General features: G+C 31.0%; 2 protein-coding genes across 2 annotated transcripts in view; one reads left to right on the top strand and one right to left on the bottom strand.

The window, feature by feature from the left end:
- The window catches only part of LOC126768448 (nuclear migration protein nudC), a 31,634-nt gene that overhangs the window by 8,196 nt on the left and 3,954 nt on the right, over nucleotides 1-19,484 (bottom strand). The window lies entirely within an intron of this gene.
- LOC126768450 (uncharacterized) lies at nucleotides 4,360-17,521 on the top strand. Its single transcript, XM_050486510.1, has 4 exons — nucleotides 4,360-4,597; nucleotides 14,411-14,536; nucleotides 15,221-15,626; nucleotides 16,045-17,521. The coding sequence occupies exons 1-4, from the start codon at nucleotides 4,580-4,582 to the stop codon at nucleotides 16,083-16,085; spliced, it is 591 nt and encodes a 196-aa protein (XP_050342467.1). The 5' UTR covers nucleotides 4,360-4,579; the 3' UTR covers nucleotides 16,086-17,521.

Below are 19,484 nucleotides of genomic sequence, written 5' to 3'. Positions count from 1 at the left end.
TTCAAAATAATCTTATGTGACGTCATATATTGTGTATAATTATTTTCAAGTACCTATGTAATGCAATAAATGTATTCTAAGTAGTATAAAAAGACTAGCATCTTCAGTTCTTATGTATAGCAATTTACAAAGTCGAAATTTATTGATTTAATATTTTTAATAGATAGAATAAAATGTAGTGTAAGAATGTACGACATTGTATTGTCGCCAGTACCCGAATGACATGGTAAATATCATTTCTCGCCTGGGCGAAACTGGTTTAAAATTAAGCAGCAAGTTTTGAATCACACATAGAATAAGTAATATAAAATTTAATAAAATCTTGTATAAACTTGTTAAATCTAGTAATGATCAAACTTATGAATTTATTCTTCAATAAAACCTATGTTTTAAGGAGGCTACGATTTATGATTATTACGAGACTAAATTCAGCCTAAGGCTTTTTAGTCGTCTATAAGAATGAGGTCTAAAATAGACATGAATGTTTCACGAAGGACTAAAAAAGCTTTAGGCTGAATTTATACGGAACTTATTGTTACACTATTTTAGCAACTTATTAAGTAATTAAAACTTTGGTTTCATCGGTACGAGGTGAAATTCGTAAGTCTCGGTTTTTGTCGCATTAATTTTGATATAAAAACATTTGAAAAATTTAAATAGTTTTAGTGATAGGTTCACATATTTTTTGAAGAGAATCTGGCTTCACTTACACATAAGTCATTCGGAAATATAACTTAACATGTCTAGAATGTAACAAGTAGATTAAATTTTAAAAATTAATCCAAAAATAGTATTAATAAAAAATAATCCAAATTACCAGACAAATATAACGTTAATATAATCACTTGGTTATAAGTTGTATCCGGGGTTGTTGATTATTTCTGGGTATTTCCGAGAAAATCTGAAGACGAGAATTGCATTAGGTGGTCGACTATAATATCAACTGAGAGATCACTTCCGTGATTCATTATATAATTTCATCATCATGTGCGCATGTACGATGAATACGTCAATCGAACAAAAAGTCAAGAGCGTCTGTTCAATATACACTCTCAATAAAAGGAACTGAATTAATTTTGCTATTAACATGACGTTTAGGATCTTATTTTATTCAAACTCACTTGAGTATAATCCTATCGAATGTCATTGCAGTTATTATCCTTTCGAGTCGATTGTGTCCGCGAGAACAAGGTGCGGGCAATCATAATGACATGCATAGAATACGGAATGATCCAAGTCTAAATCGACGATTATTATGTTTCACAAGAGGAGCGCCTCGAAAGAACGCGACCGACTACGAAGGCGTGATGACCTCGCATTCCTCGCAAGGACGATGTTTATATTAATTTATAGACACTTGAACCGGACCGGGGTATTATATTTTATAAGTCATTAAACTGTCGAATTTCGTATAAACTGTCTCTAACATAAGAATATTAGTGTCAGAGTAAGTAATGCTATAACTGTGCATCTCGTTTTGCCGATTGATCTAAAGGTTACTGGTAAAGTACATATTTACGTAAGACACTTATTAAATCATATCTATGACGTAAAAGAGTTAATAATTACAATATTTTTGTCTTGGCATTACAGATATTACGGAGAGCAGAATACCTTTCACATACGATGATTGTTTCGATCAAGTCGAAACAACCTCGCCCTTTAATTATACTATTGCAACAAAAGTTACCTTCTCCATTTAATTCATTTTTGTGTTGTACTAATTAACAAGCGATATTTAAATTGCTTCTAATTTTGATCTTCGAAATATAAATATAGTCTTAAGTGTTGTCTGTCCATATACAAAGTTTGTGAACGCGACAATGTATTAATACAAAAGTAACGTATTGTAAATATTATTTTTTCGGGGAATTCCATATAAGAGGTGCGATACATTAATTGAACGGAATTGAACGTTAACACTGACAGCCAGATATCATTCACAGTGAGGATGTAATGTGATTAAAACTATTTTAAATGTTAAGCTGTATTATGTCATATTTACTCGGTTTACTTAGTTCATATTACTTTAATGTTGTTTCAAAAGACAACTCGCACACTAACTGTGCTACTAAAATAATAATATGTTTTTAAGATCGTTAAGTTAAAGGCGTATGTGTATATATAAAGTAAAGGCGTTTTGTAACGGAATACTAAGCAAGTGATTTGTCTGTATTATAACATAACATATTTTTTTTAAATACTGGATTAAATTATACTGTAATATTAATTAGGATTATATGAATACAAACTCCATGAAAAAACGTGTGCAAAATCAATCAGTTTGATGATGTATACCTAAAATATAGAGCTTAAGTCATTTTACTTTAGACAATCAAAAAGAGATTATAATTTAGACAACGACAAAATATATTATCTGACATTAATAACGTGCAGACTGCATTATAAAAATGTTCAAAATACTTTTATGAATAATGAAAACTTGTTGTTTTTATAAGACTTGTGATAAGACATTAGGGATGTTGGGCAATGACAAATTGATACTACGAATGTACAATCCAAATTACGATAAAGCTGAGCGTGCGACTGAGAAATTAAGTATAAAGCAAACCTTCAATCTTTTGTTACTTTAGAGTATTATTTTTTTATAAAACCTTGTTGTAACTGCGCTCAATAGCGTTGTGTTATAGCACCTTCACACGATTACACGCAGATTACAGACGTGTTACAATGGCAACCATAGTCTTAAGGTGATGGATATTTTTTATAAGTTAGCTGATTCATGTCGTACCAATTGATACATAAAATAATATAAAAAATTCAATCTACTGTAATTAAACAAAATAATTATGAAAGAAGCTATACATACAGAATAACATTTTAATGTCATATTAAGCTGTATCGATCTTATAAAAGTCAATACCTTCAACTTGTCACGAAAAGCCTACACTTGTCTTGATTATCTCTCCGACAAAAGCTTTTATTATATACATATGTGCGGTTACTTTGACAGATAAGCTTTACATTGGTACATTGTAATTTAAAACAAATATTTAGTTGAATAATTCTTATAATCTCAGTATCTATTTTTTTACACGCGTTCGTTGGTGTCAAGAAACTTAAGAAAAAATAAAAGGCAACCTACGGTCGTCATACGTATTAATTATATTGTCAGTCAAAATTACAATCATTAGGTAAATGATTCTGCCATCCAAGCACGAGACTTCATTTATAACAAAGAACTCCTATTTATAATCATAAAATTAAATTAATTTTTATATATTTTTATATCTACATATATTTGTCACCTGCACGTGTCTTAAACCTGTCTTATGGATGAATGGATCTAAATAATTTTTTGTTGTCTAATCATTGTCTTCAAATATGTAATTTTCAAATATAATTTTAGACATTATATAATAACTACATAACTATTAATTGTTAAAATTAGACAACCAATACTAAATTTTTTTTAACCTTTTCTTTTAAAATTCGACTCGTTTACTATTTTGAGTATAATACTTTGTTATTATTTTCAAGGTTTCTATGGAACATTCATACACGATTATTAAATAAATATATAGAAACAAAGTTTAATTAAAATATACTTCGCTTTTGAAGTAATCTTTGGCAGATTTCGTACATCTATTGTGTTTTAGTTTTCGTACAACATATGGAATCTATTTGTTCACATATACCTGATGCTTGTAATAGCAATATGGATGTTTTGAAACAAAACTGTGAATGTAATTAGGTATATCACATTAAAATTAAAACAAGAAGCAAAGGCAAGGTTTTTGATAACATAAAACATTGAACTTGGACGGGGCACGTACATCCTTTTAATCGGCGTAACGTTTTGAATCATAATCGTTACCTTCCGATCCCGTATGATTCAATACATAGACGATATGTCCTTGCTTGTTCTTGCACAACCACCGGTGGAGTAAAGGGTGCGTCACGACCCACTGTTCCACGGTGTAACGTGACTTACTGTATTCGTTGAAGAATCATCTTATTTTCCTGTAGCTTAGTGACTTGGGTAGACTTGGCCACCGAGAAGCGACGTTTGTATCGACGGACATTAAATGCTAATATTACGTGTACTGTATTATGAAATGTCTTGTGCGAATATTATGTCAGAGTAAAAATTTTATAAAAAAAAAATTAGTCTTGGATTTTACCATTCGATTCAGATAAACGACATTAAGCTTATTTAATGTTTTATATACCTTGCAATTACCAGTTGACTTGCATAAATGTACTTAAAAGTTAAGACAATAAATTAAACTAAATTATTATTATATTATTTTTTGTAATCACATTTTATTTATTATATTATTTAATAAATAAAAACATCTTTGGAGCGGCAGCGTACAGTCTCATATATAAGCCTTGGAGATTGTTGCAACACTCTCAGTACGACTCTAGTCGCTTTGCCGCTTGGAACAGGCACGTTTTACGTTGCCGGCCACACGGAGAGGGCGAGAGAGCCTGAATTATATCCACTGAAAAGTCGAAGCAAATCTTGCAGCCATGTGGACCAAGTGAATGCAGTGATCAGTGAAGTAATAAGTGCAATTACCAAAACATTCGTGAAGTTGACAACACGGTAATCATGGATGTCAAAGGCTCGGTAAGTGATCTATGCCTTTAATATAAACAATGCATAGTTTAAACGAAGGATTATCAGAGATTGAAAATCTTACTTTGCAAAAAATTAATGAGCTCTATCAAATAAAACTGCTTATTCAATATTTTCTTTGAAAATATATATAAATATATATTCTTATCCACTTTATTATTATATAACTCATATAATTATTAGTTGCATGTTATAAATTAATTCGGTGAAAAAGCAGAATGAATGAATTATTTTTATTTCATCTAGATTATAGTTGTTATACCAAAGCATATCAGAAGTTCAATCTACAATGGTTCCGACGCTGCCGGCAAGTTCGTTAGCGGCTGGGCATACAATCGAATACGCTAAAATTATTATATTTCTATTATTAATCTTGACCATGTTTTAAATAAGCTAATATAACATGTAACATTACATTGTATAAATAGGTCTGACATTTATATGCCTGTTCCTACCTCGGACGAGTAAAAATTGTACAAAGTAAGCCCTCCCATTTCCTCTCCTTGAAATTTAAATTTTCTAGTAATCCTTTCCTAGCGAATACTTACCGGCTTTAAAAAACCCATAAACCATATAAGTTTTCCAAATTTCAGCTTACTAGACTCAGTGGTTTTGTCCGTGCTCCCCATATAGCTATACCCAAATAGATATTTTTTCTATGAAATTGTCAGATCTTGAAATTATTTACCATCTGGGACAATATTGTCATTTAATTAACTAATCAGCCGATCGGAATGGCCTATTCATAGCTCTAACATCGAGGTCGACAATTTTTTCAACTGTAACGAGACCAGTTTCATTATATTTATTAATTAATTTAAGTATATTATTGTTTTCATGAAAGTATTCAGCTTAATTAAATTATATATATATATTATATATATATATATATATATATATATATATATATATATATATGTATATATGTGTGTGTGTCAGGTGTTTAGTCTCTTTAACCTTTCATTATTTCGTCATAATAGCGTTGCGGTTACCTAAAAGCCGATCACCGAAAGATCATCGAACTCCGACCCTATGCGAATCTATTATCCAAAAACTAATTATAAAAATTACATTAAAAAGCTACTAATACTTAAATAATAATACGAATGTATTTTTAATTAACCGAGGACGTAATGTGTTTAAATATGGGTATCAAATTTGTATTTATAAAATACAATTTTTTAATAATATTTAAATAACTATTATATTAAATTGGTCTTTTTATAATTATAAAAGGTTTTCTATTTTAAGAAACTCAATACTATATTATAATCCGGATCTAAAAGACGAAAACATGTATATTATCAGCGACCATATTTGTTTCTTTAGATCCGCATACATTTGAAATAGAATCCTACAGACGTGAGATATTTCTCGAAAAAATTAATTCAAATGAACATTATATATATATATATATATATATATTATGGTTATATATATGACCCTTATGAACGGATTATATCGGCTATTAAAGTATAAAACGGATAGTGAAAAACGATTATTTGTACAAAATTTTTAATTTGATACTCAATTTTAAGCCGCCATTTGCAAGATCTGACAATAAGACAGACTAATATTCTAGTATCCTTACGAGGTAGATATCTTTTTTAGAGCCGCAATTTAAAGGCAAGGCTACGGAACCGGCTAAATAACAGCAGTTAGTTCCAAATGAAATGGCACAGGGACTGAACTAAGTTGGTTTCGACGGACGGCCTTCACATTTCACAACACCCGGACTTAAATGAACATCAAACCAGATCACCGGACGGTGCACTTCGCTTGGTTAAACAAAAGCGGGGGACGAAAAAAATATAAAGTCAGCTGCGATCGCCTACGCCTCGCTCATCGTTCATTGAATGGGAATATTATTTTTAGCTCGAAAATGTTTGTTATCTTTTTCTTTCGAAATACACGCTTCAATGACATATTTAAAATTCATGATCTATCAGTGTCAATAGCATTGAATTTAATATAGTTTACCTGCTAGTTCAGGGTCGGTGTTCAGATTTGCAATGCTGGTTGTATCATATGCCACGCAACTTTAGAAACCACTACATTGACTTTTAATAAAAATAAAGAATAAATGTTATTATTATTATTTTTTTCGCATACTTAAATATTAGCTACATCATATAATATAACATTTGTTAAGTTCACTCTTGTAAAACAAAGTTAAAAAAAAAAAAAACATAAAATAATTGTTTTGCGATACATTTTAGTTTAGTATTTTTCCAAAACGGTAAACAAAAGTATTAGTTTATTATTATACGATTTATTATAAGGTCATCCGGAAAATTTGTGCCGATTGATATTAAAAAACTTAATAACAGATATTTATGTATTAGAATAATTAAAAAACGAATAAGAATAATAGTTACGAGCATTTAAAAACATTTGATATTTTGGTGACATATTTGGCAAAACGAAGCAGCTGTTTGAGCTTTGCTCGTGATTAAGCTGAAATTTTTTACTCTTTTTTCCGTTCTGAAATTTGTTTAGATCGCAGGCACAAATACGTAGAACGATTTTTGAAAAACTGAAACTCGTATACCTGTGATACGATGCACAGGAACGAATATAATATACAAAACAGTTTCAACACAACAACAAAACCCATATTAAAGAACTATTTACGGCATTTTTCTTCTGTCTACATTTTCATCTGATAGACGATTATGACACATTTCCCTGTTGTTTAGGTAATATGACACTATTACACACAACACAAAAACAAACATATTATGTTTTTTGATAATCATTTTGTAATTGCGTTATGTATATGTTACGCTACCAACATTCTACGCATATTTAATAACGAAGAGTACTTTAACTGTCGCCAATAGACTGCACTGATATATATGTAATAACTCAGATACGTTATATACAATATCGAATATAAAGACTTAAAGATATTATAGCAGATATTTTAAGTAACTAACATTTCGTAAAATATATACTTTAACGTGTAAGGCATAGTTTCGTGAACCTCTTGCCAAAACAAATTTGTTGTGACGAAATATATGTAAATTTTTTTCAACGATGTCATAGACAATAATTGTTCAGAAACATTTCAAACGCTGCATGTACCAATAGCCCTATTGCATATGTTTAGAGAGTGAGCTATACTATTAGGAGTAACTAGGTCGCAATTAAGGTATTACGTAAAGTATAAGGTAAAATTGTGTTTATTACGGTAATTTTTTAATAACTATAAATTCTAATAAAGCGTTATTTAGCTTTGGTTATACTATTTGGCTTTTTGTAAAGTACTAAGTATGTCATTTTGAAAAAATAAAAATATTGATTATTTAAATTGTATTATAACAATCATTGTATATGTTTAAGATGTAAATATATACTTAAACATCGCGTTTCCAACTACACTAATGTATATGTCAATGCATACCGGGCCAACGCATATACTTTTTTATATAATATTTAAATCCTGCAATAATACATTTGTCACCTATATTTAAAGTATATAATTTTAAAAACACCATTATTTACTCAAAACATAACTCTGATCCAACGTCCAAGGCGATTTCGTTCAATTACCAACCTAGCAGAAAATATTATATTACATAATCGAGTTACATAGATCCACTATTTTAATCCTTCATTCTCATAATTCGGTACGACAAACTAACATCACTGGAGAGGTAAGGCGCAGCAGTGGTATTCTGTAAGAACTTACCTCATTCTTCACCCATGTGACATGTGTGTGACATGTGACATGTGGACAACCGATTAATTATTATGATGCGATATATGTATTGTGACGCGTGTATACGTGAAATGTTTTAATTAATATGGTCAATGTCATATATCACTTTCTGACATTTCACAACCGTTTTTCGTGTTTGTTTTTACAGAATAGCCTTACAGGACGGCTTCTAACTGAGATTTTCTTGACAGAAAACTTCGATAACTTTTTAATTGATTTTTCCGGGGTTTGAACTTTCGACCTCACGTTATGCATTATCACCTATAAGAGGTTAGCAAGTAGCTAAATCAACAACGCAATCAATACAAAGCATATTATCATTACAATCTAACAAATTACAATAAACTCGAAAAATAACAGCTTGTCGTAAACATAAGAAGATTATCTCGAAGGATATTTGTATAAAATTTTATTTAACTATCCAAAAGATTGTTACCAACTACTTTCTGGCAATATTCGGTGAAATCCACATTCCAAACCGTTAGTAGCTTAACGTACAACTGTCACAGATTTGTAATGTGACTATTAAAAGCTGTTTGTTGATGTCAATATGGCGAAAGTATTTATTTAAGTAATTCAATTTTTAATATTATGTGCGAAATGGTTTTTGTAATGTAGATAACAACGTTGGAAATTCGGTTGTTGTTACCGAAAAACAGGTTCTTAGTCATCTCTATCCCAAAAAGAAATCATATTATTTTAAATATTATAAAAAAAACTTTTATTATAAAATAACAATCAGTTCCCATCGCGGCTTCGGCTGCGTAAATATAAGAATAATAAAAAAATTTAAAACCTCGACGCGCCCCTAATATGGTGCAGGCTTAGTAATTTAGTTTTTTAGCACCACAACTGACATTATATTGTAAGGAATTTTGATACAGAAATATAAAATTACTAATAACTTAACTACAGGCCAAATTATCGCGATCTCAATCGCGAAGAATTGGTAACAAAATTTACTCGTTTAAAATATATTATGTATTTTCGTACTTCAATGTAACTTGATACGAAAAAATTGAAATTTTCTCTATGTAACAGACTGTGCATGTCCCACTGCTGCGCTAAAGGCCTCTTCTTCCTTTTTGTTGAGAAGGTTTTGGAGCTTATTCCACCACGCTGCTCCAATGCGGGTTGGTGGAATACACATGTGGCAGAATTTCAGTGAAATTAGACACATGCAGGTTTCCTCACGATGTTTCCCTTCACCGTAAAGCACGAGATGAATTATAATCACAAATTAAGCACATGAAAATTCAGTGGTGCTTGCCCGGGTTTGAACCCACAATCATCAGTTAAGATTCACGCGTTCTTACCACTGGGCCATCTCGGCTACTATATTTTGTCTACATTTTAATAATACTGCGTGAATGTTAACTTCTGGTTACACCGTCAAAAAGTTATGCACGCCATTGCTTGTTTAGAAGAATGACTCATCAACATTTTTACCTAGCTCAAAGGTCGTAAGGTCGTATTTTTGTAGACATTCAATTATCGACCCGAATTTTACTCTGGATTTCATTTCGAATCTGCATTATTTATGTTCCCGGAAAAAAAACTAAGACGAACAGCGAGGCATTCAATTCATAATACGCGAATTCTGATTTTTTGGTTATACGTATGGAACGCGGAAATCAAACAAACGCAGTTAAATATCTGACTTAAATATAAAGATATTGGACATTTCGGATATATTATGTAAAAGATACATCTGTCGGTATCTAATTTCATTTATAACCAAATTAAAAAAGGAGGCCGTTACTCACCACAAAGCTTGTATTTTTTTTTATATTCTGTTTAATCATAATATCCGCATTCCTAATTCCAAAGGGCCTGTGGTATCGTATCATGTTAACAATATTTGATATCTTTCATTTCATGTGGTTTTGAGAACTTTAGACAAAATATTATAAAAAAATAATCCTATTACCTTGCTTTTCTGCAAACCCTGCAATGTGTTGAAACCTAACTTCTTGTCTAAGGTAATTTATTTCTTGCCTAATCTATAATAGATCTGTGAAATGAATGTAATGTGTAATTCTACCTTTACAATTTTAATTACTAGCAAACGTTTAAGTTCTGACGGAAATTATTTATTTAATATAAAAAGGTATTCCAGATTGATGAATCTGAATTTATTTATAAAGTTTTTTTTTTATTTTATTCAGCGAATAAAACCTTGCAATTATAATATTCGTTACTTCGCCGACATAATTGCGCAAATAGTAAGTATCCGTTTATTATGGCGACCTTTGTATACCTACCTCAATCGTGTCGTGTACGCACAAGTGAATCGAGTAAGCCTCATATATGATTTTCGATAAAAAAAAATATTTATTTATTTTAGGTAAGCGGACTGGGAAACGGGCCATCTTATGGTATGAGGTCACCACCGCCCATAGACATTGGCGCTGTAAAAAATATTGAACGATTACTTACATCATTGTGCCTGTAATTACACGACTCACTCACACTTCAAACCGGAACTCAACAATACTAAGTAATCCTGTTTAGGGGAAGAATGTGATGGAGCCACCTCGTAAACGAAATATTATGATATTGACATGAAATTACAAAAACAAAGAAAAAAAACTGTTAAAAAGTTATATTATTACTAAGGAAAGACATAAAACAATGGAAAAGTATTTTACGTGTGTGCCGTAAGTGTCTTTAATTTAGTTGTAATTATTTACGTTATCATTGTCTAAGTTTACATGAATTTAAATCTAATGACAGTGACCTTAATCTCAATTTACACAAGTTATAGACGACAACATGATATTTATCAACTAGTTAACACCGCAGCCAGGAAGCGTTGTGGTAGATAGATAAACTTTATTTTATAAAGGTCCAAACCGCCACGGTAACTTACCTTTGTATTATTTCATAACGACAAAAACACTCATGTTACTTGAGCAGCATCAAATGTGACAGATAAAATAATATCACTCAAAGCTAATCAATAGGTATAATATTACACAATACTAGGAAACAAATTAAGCACGATTATTACAAAAAGTACTACAAAAGTAAATTGAAGATGTTAACGAATGATGTCATGATGAAGAACTCATTCATGGCCACTTTTTTTTCGTATTATCCCGCTCCAAATTACTGTTAAATAACACTAATCTAATCCTAAAATAAAAAAAGAAAATTACCGATAAGTGGTTAAGAATAAAACTTCAACGTGTCAATTTGCTTCTATAAATTAAATTAATATTCGGTTACTTACATAAATATCTAAAATCTAAAGAACAATATACTGCGATCTTTATTTCAATAGATATTCGGTCAAGACCACATTCATACACGTGGACCTCGAGCCGGAGGCGAAAGATTATCGGTATTTATACATTATTAGATGGAAAATAAAAAAACAGTGAAACCAATTTAACCATGCATTAGGTAGACCTTCTTCATTGTCAGTCAGTAGTCAGGCAGCTTCCAAAGCAATTTGCATTGACACGATTCCTGTTAGCTTCATAAATACAGACGATTGAGTTCAAGGACGACAATAAGCATCATGTCAGTGTTTGTGACCAGCGTGAACAATGAGTTATGTAGCGGTGTCCTCATGCAATTGCGTATAAAATATGATAATTGGATGTTTAAAATTTCGCTTTTTTAAGTTTAATAGTATATTGATCGACTTAATATTTGACATGCTAATTTTGCACGTTTGTTTATGGATACTTAACCATTCACGCTTTAGTCGTTTTTTTTTACAAATCGAAGTCTTCAGCAAATACGACTCTGATATTAATCTTATAGTATTCGTGTCCCCCTTTACCGTTAGACTTTCGTTCGAAGAATAAATAATGCAATGTCTTGTACCAACCATTATGAGTGGCAGATATTCATAAAATTAAACGTATTAAAGTGGTGAACTAAAATCCGTTATCCATTGTGACATTTGCATTACCGAAAGTGTTCCAAGAAGAGACATGAAACAGCACACTTTCTCTTGCAAAGGGGAACAATCTAGATGGTCGTTAACTGATTATCATGGTAAGTATAGCATTGTTTATGCGTCGAGCACTAAGCCTAACTTAAGACACGCTTAATTACTCGCAACTATTTTATAATAAAAATATGAAACAAAGAAAGCAGATGCAATTAAATAAGAAAAAAAAAGCGTTACAAAAGCGCATGATTAATTAGCTACGGCAAGTTTATCGACGCAATTTTTATGATGGATTATATAATATTATTTATATAATATAATTTTGTTCGCTGAATATGTTGCGTTAACGTTTGCGATAGTAACAATTAATCCAAAATGGTTATGAAACATGCCTGTGACTGTGGCTCTGATATATTCCTTGATCACAATGCACCGTTATTGACACGCATTGGGCACATTCAATTAGACTAGTCAAGATTACCGCTGTTGCATAATTGGTGACTCGATGAACCAGACATGTTACACAACTATACACCTGCCATTACATTTTTAACTGGATCATCACCGTTAATGCCAACCACAGTTCAATTACGAGTTTTAATATTATATGTATTTATCTACTATTGTTAGCATCACTGTACTCAGTAGTAGTAGCTCAGCGTGACTGATTAGTTAAATAAATAAAAATGACTGTACATATATAATCGATTTGCAACATCATAAATATTAATAATAAATATTCAGTAATTCACGTGTTAGATCATATGCGTACTGCATAATAGGTATAAGCGTGGTAAATTGCAATTTGTTCGCATGGGAACTCCTATGTGTGTTTGTTAACAACACGTGTTTATGGCAATTAAAAGTTAAGTTTTACTTGCGCACATCCTTTATCTAGCACGTGCTTCTCGTGCATTATCTCAAGGTATAAATATAAAACAATGAAGTCATTGAAATTATCTATAGGTATTTGAAAAGAAACCGTCATAGTAATTTATTTAAAATGTTTAAAGTATAATGTCAATGGACAACATCTGATTTAAATGAGATCGTATAAAAAGCGAAAGTGATAATGTACTTTTAGCAAAGGCATTTATTCTGCGGTACAACCATAGCTAACCAGAAATAGAACCGGTTTTTCGTACTTAGTAAAACATTTTGCAATATTACTAATATGCTTTTAGTTATATCCAATATTTAATATAAACCAGTTGAAAATTATACCATTTAAATATACCATTAAAAGTAACAAATTATATGTTTAATATTATATTGGACGGTGTGTTATTCTTTTATTGTATTGTTATAAACAATGAAAACGCCTTTGTAAGAACCATAAGAGAAAATTATTGTGCCACTGGCTACCTAAAACGCCTATCCGTCATCTTATCAAAGTAACAAAATGGACTATGAGACCGAAAGCAAATCTGAGATTTATTGCGACAGAGGTCGGCGAAACAAGACCGCAAATAAAGAGAACGCGAACCTTGAACAACGTATCTGACAAAATCAATCAGACTCGGAACAAAACTTGACCTAAAATTAAAATTGATGAAACTTACCCGAAAATAGTAATAACAAAAATAACGTCATTTTGCTACTCACATTTGTGCCTGTAATAGTTTTCCTGACCTTTACTGTTTACATTACTACGAAGTGACTTGTCAAAGTTTTTATACGATGTACTATGTGATTTGCATAATAGCAATGCGCCCACGGCGAAATTGGCGTGTTATGTAATTTATTATAAACACAAAAACTGAACATATGACTAATATAACTTTACATACATACATATGTTTTAACGATTTATTTAAAAGGGCATTTTAATGCATAATTTTAGAATTTGATTTCATACAATAATTTTATTATTTGCAGCACAAGCTTTAAAGTAATCCGTGACGATTTTTGTAGATATTCATTATACTAACAAAATCGAATTACACAACAGTTACAGCATCTGTCTGCTACTTGAACTCTTTGAATAAAACAGTCAAAGCTTTTTCTTTTACGTACAAATCAATCAACTCAGTCCATGTCGCAGTTTGGACTGCTAATGTTCTTGTTTCGTCAGTCGACTTCTTCGGACTTAAGCAATATAGGGAATAATAAAATAACATCGTGTCAATTTTGTTACACGTATGATTTTCTTATATACAATATTTGATTTCAGATCTCAACAAAAGAATGGCATATACCGCGTCCATCGCTGGCAAGTAATAATGGAAGCATCAATGACACGCGTTCTCGCGGCGGCTCCGCCTCAAGCCAAGGCTCATCTAGTAATCACAGCACACACGTAAGAAGCTGGTCATGAGTGTCGTATTAATATCCTACCACATCATAAAATATTTCTTTTGTAGTGGCGATTATAATCACTTTTATTTTTTTCACACGAAATAAAGTATTTGAAAAATTAACACAATCCCATTCTGTTACCGCTTTAATAAATGTTACCGTTTCTTTTAATGACTAGCTGCTCAGCTCTCGTGAGTTATAAATAGAATTATTTAAAATATAAGCAAGAAAAAAATAAAAAATAGTCTGTTCTAGTATTTGTATGTTGACATTTGTTTCCTAGCCAAATAACAAAAAACCACTCGCAGACAAATCACTTTATATGGAAATTTATTTAGAAGGATATATTCTAATGCTAAGCAACAAGCGACCGTTATGGAAATATTACACGAATCCTTGTAGGATGCATAGTATCAAGAACAATGATACGGATGTTAATTTAAAAAAAATGTAAACACGGATGTAAGTCTTAGTATTTCGTGTGTTACGTAATGAAAATAACCAGATAAAAAAAACTATTTGTCGCGTAGTAAAGTATTCATCCCATACAGTTGTACGACGCGGAAATTCCCACTTTTTATGCTCATGTAAACTCTTTAGATATTAGCAGTCAAGTCGAAAAGTAAATATTTGTTGAATATAATATATAATATTCAAGCGTCTATTGTAATGTTCTCGTTTTCAGAGCGTGTCTTCGGGGTCATTGTTGTTGAGTGCGGCTAATTTAGCTCGGATGAACGGCAGAAATTCAGTCCAAGAAGAATGTGAATATTACCAAAATCAACAGCAATCGATTAATTTGGTAAAGCAACCGACGATGTCTAAAACAGTAGTGTCAATACCCGAGGAATCACGTGAGGCAACTGACACTTTTTGGTCAGATGTAAAAAGAGGATCAATGGCTGGTCCGGATGCGACGTCCGTCGCAAGCTCCACCCATTTCACTGTCGTGAATGGATTTACTAAGCATCGCCCTAGTAAGGAGCCGAAGTCGTGCTGCTGCAATCATTCCCACCAGATAACCGTACTCGTTATATCGATGACAATTTTGTTTTCCGCATGTATACTGGCAGCTATTTGTTTTGTGGAAAGTACGTACTAACATTTTTTTTGTTTAAAGAAATTTTTATGAGATAATATACTATTATTAATAAATCTTATAATATTCGAAAAAAAAGTCCCTACTGTACCTAAACTTGACAAATAGTAATTTCACAACACTTTCTCTTAACGTTAACAGATAATGTCGCTATTATTTTAAACTTTATGGACATTATTTCAAATTAACAGACATTATTTTAAATTATAATCTGAAACCAATCCTAGGATATTAATTATCAATAGTATTATTATATATAGTATAATAGTAATTACAATGTTTTTTTTAAATATTTCTCTGTATGTATAGACAGATATAGCATAGTCTGTCCCAGGACCACAACAATTAAGATATAAAAATACTAAAATCAAATTAATATAAATAATATATAAAAAACATTTTAATTTCAGTGCGAATGCGTAGAGAGACTGGTATGTACAAGTACTCCTAAGACGAAATAAAGACCGAAGAGGACAACACAATTTTTAACCTATACATAATTATAATAAGTATGTAATCATAATATCCTTCGTTTATGCTATAATATAATATCCTCCAGACCGATTTCGGCCACGGCAGCCAATCTCAAGAGAGATTAGCCAACTGCACAGGACATATAGTCCACAAGTGTGTGTGCAAACACAGGTGAACTCTCTATTCCCTAGCTCTCATAATTTACGTGCTTTCCGAGACACGGGAGTGTACACACTTCCTACTTCCAGACTCCGGGCTGCAACTGAGAATTTTCTGACAGAAAAAATCCAATAATTTTTTGTTGGCCTAATCTGGGATTTGAACCCAGGACCTCAGGGTCTGTGGCCTTACATCTAGCCACTATACCAACGAGGCCGACCATAAAAAATATTAGCCTCACGGTTCCTTTTTCGAATATTTAATTTTCACTATGGCAAATCATACTTTTTTGCATTATAAATGGAATTGAAATACACATATATTTAAATATTGCCATTTCAAATATGTGAACCAGTACTGCTAGCTAGATCTGAAGGACTGCAGAAATAAACGTGGTTACGTCATATTTGTGTAATATAGTTGTGCATTCCAAATATAAATATCGAAATCAGAATTACTATTTAGCTAATTTTATTTATTTTAGTTAATTTACATTAATTTTACTTGAAAATCCAATACATCTTTGTTTACAAAGTTTAGATTTTTTTTCTCAATTTTAATTTAATTCGCACAGATGTGTATATCTGTCAACTATTTTATAGTGCAATAATTACCGTTTCTATATCAAGTTAGTAATAATTAGTCAAATGTACGATTAGTTTTAGTTATTCATTATTTATTGTTAATACTCAAAAAAACTGCAAGAATGCTATGTGCAGACAAGTAAAGTTTACATTAAAATTTCAAATAAAATAACTAATTATTTTGCAACTTTAAATAAAGTTATGTACTTAATATGAATTTTATTTGATTACATTTGTTTTATAAATTCACGTTGCTTTCATATGCCTTTGCAAAATTGTGTTAATGTAATTTTACGAAAAGATTTAAAAAAATGGTTTTTTTTTGTAAAATTACAATCATATTTTTATTAAATATATAGTAAAGCAGTTTTGCAAACATCATTATTATTAAGCGTTATAAATGGATTTTGAGGAGAGGCCTTAGCCCAGCAGTGGGACATTCACAGGCTTTAAATATCCGCCGACTTAGAAATTCAAATTTAATAAACGAAATAAGAGCTTTCTTTATTTTTATATCATATTATTATTCGCATATTGTAACACTAATTTTATAACAACCAATAGCAAGTGTTCTTGTTTTAAAAGGTATTTAAATATTATGTGTAAGATAGAATTGAGTAAATTAATTTAAATGTGGTGTAATAACGTAAAACTGTGATAATTAAATGACTTGAAAAAACGCAACCGTTTTATTTTAAATATGGATCGACATGATCACACAAAAGAGTGTCATTTATTTTTATTCTATTTGTATTTTATTCTATGCAGATAAGAAATAAAATTATAAGATAGGAAAATATTTTTAGTTACAATGAGGATATGTATTTGTATGTTCAATTTATGATTAACTTAACAAAGGAAGAATTATATTACCAAAATAACTATGTTATAAATATTATAAGTTATTTATGAGTAAAAAACAAACTATTCTATTAATTTCGTTTTGAAATTTCAATAGTAATAATAAGTATTTAATATGTTCGATCATGTTTTATTAGGATGCAGTATTGAACAGTAATTTGACTGATCTTTAAATAATAATTGGTATCTTAGATATACCTAGTAATCACATGTAACGCGTGTAATACATTATTTTAGGATCAGCATATGGGCTCCTGATTATAACTGGTACTTGGTGGATCTTTGATATACATACTGGATACTAATTATCACTTCTTACACCGTTAGTGCATTTCCAACCTTTACTGGTGGTAGGGTTTTGGGCAAGCTCGTCTGGGTAGGTACCACGCATTCATCAGATTCATCAGATTTATTCTACCGCAAAACAGCAGTACTTGATATTGTTGTGTTCCGGTTTAAAGGGTAAGTGAGATAGTGTAACTACAGGCACAAGGGACATAACATCTTAGCTTCCAAGGTGACGCATTGGCGATGTAAGCGATGGTTAACATTTCTTACAATGCTAATGTCTATGGGCGTTGGTGACCATTTACCATCAGGTGACCCATATGCTTGTCCGCCTATCTATACTATAAAAAAAACATTAAGATTTTATATATCTTGTGTCTGTAAATACACTGGCTCACATAATAATGAAACTAGTACACAAGAATGTACGGTATTCATGCTTGGTGGTAGTATAATCAATAAGTGGTTGTTTTCATTCAAATAAACTTGCACAAAGGCCCGGGTAAATGGTATTACTCTAATATGTCCTAACAGCACAAAATAATAATGCCAATATTACAAAAACACATTGAAATCAATTTTGACAATAAAAAGATTAGTAATAGCACTGTGGCAATTATAGTTGCTAACATCCACCTTTGTTGTATTTATTATAAAAATTGTCGCATGCATTGACACTTCCTTTCCTTGAAAATATTGACGCCAGTGCCTATACAAAAATCGAATGTCAAAACAAAAAAAAAAAATTCATTTTTTTTACATGGAAATACTTTTCACAATTAACGTAACTGTTAATTAAACTTAACTGAACTCCAAATTGCTATATAACATATGCTATATTTTGATGTAAAGGAAAACATCGTGAGAAAATTATGCCACATGTTTATTCTACCAACCCGAATTGGAGCAGCATGGAGGAATAAGCTCCAAACCTTCTCCTCAAAAAGGAGAGAAGGCCTTAGCCCAGCAGTGGGACATTAACAGGCTGTTACTGTACTGTACTATACATTGCTAATATTTTTTTTTATACTGGATTATCTGTGACCTGCATTCTTGCATTCTAAAATTTCAATCTTAAGACAGTAAATAATTATGATAAAGATAATTCGCAAAGTTCAATTTATAATGTTATATCATGTTATTATTTTAAAAAATCATTTGGAAATAAATACTATCTAGATGTGCAAGGTACTAGGGACGAGAGGTATATCCTTGTTGGAGTTGCGGGTGAAATGGAAAACTTGAATTAAAAATTCTTCTACTGGAAATCGAACCTATTGGCTTAAATGAAGTAGCATAAATATATTTGAAATAATAATGAAGTATTTGTCTCAAAAATATGATTGTACTTTTTTTTAAAAGATTAGAATGTCACAGATTTAAAAGATTACACTTTTAATTGGCTATGTAATAAAGCAAATACTATGAGAGAAAAAATTTCAAAGTATGTGTAATGTAATTGTGTAAAACCTTTGTTTTCGATT

The sequence above is a fragment of the Nymphalis io genome, chromosome 5 (genome assembly GCF_905147045.1).
Source record: "Nymphalis io chromosome 5, ilAglIoxx1.1, whole genome shotgun sequence".
In the NCBI taxonomy this organism is placed as follows: Eukaryota; Metazoa; Arthropoda; class Insecta; order Lepidoptera; family Nymphalidae; genus Nymphalis; species Nymphalis io.
Note: the sequence above shows the minus strand (reverse complement) of the source record. Positions and strands in the feature narration are given on the sequence as shown.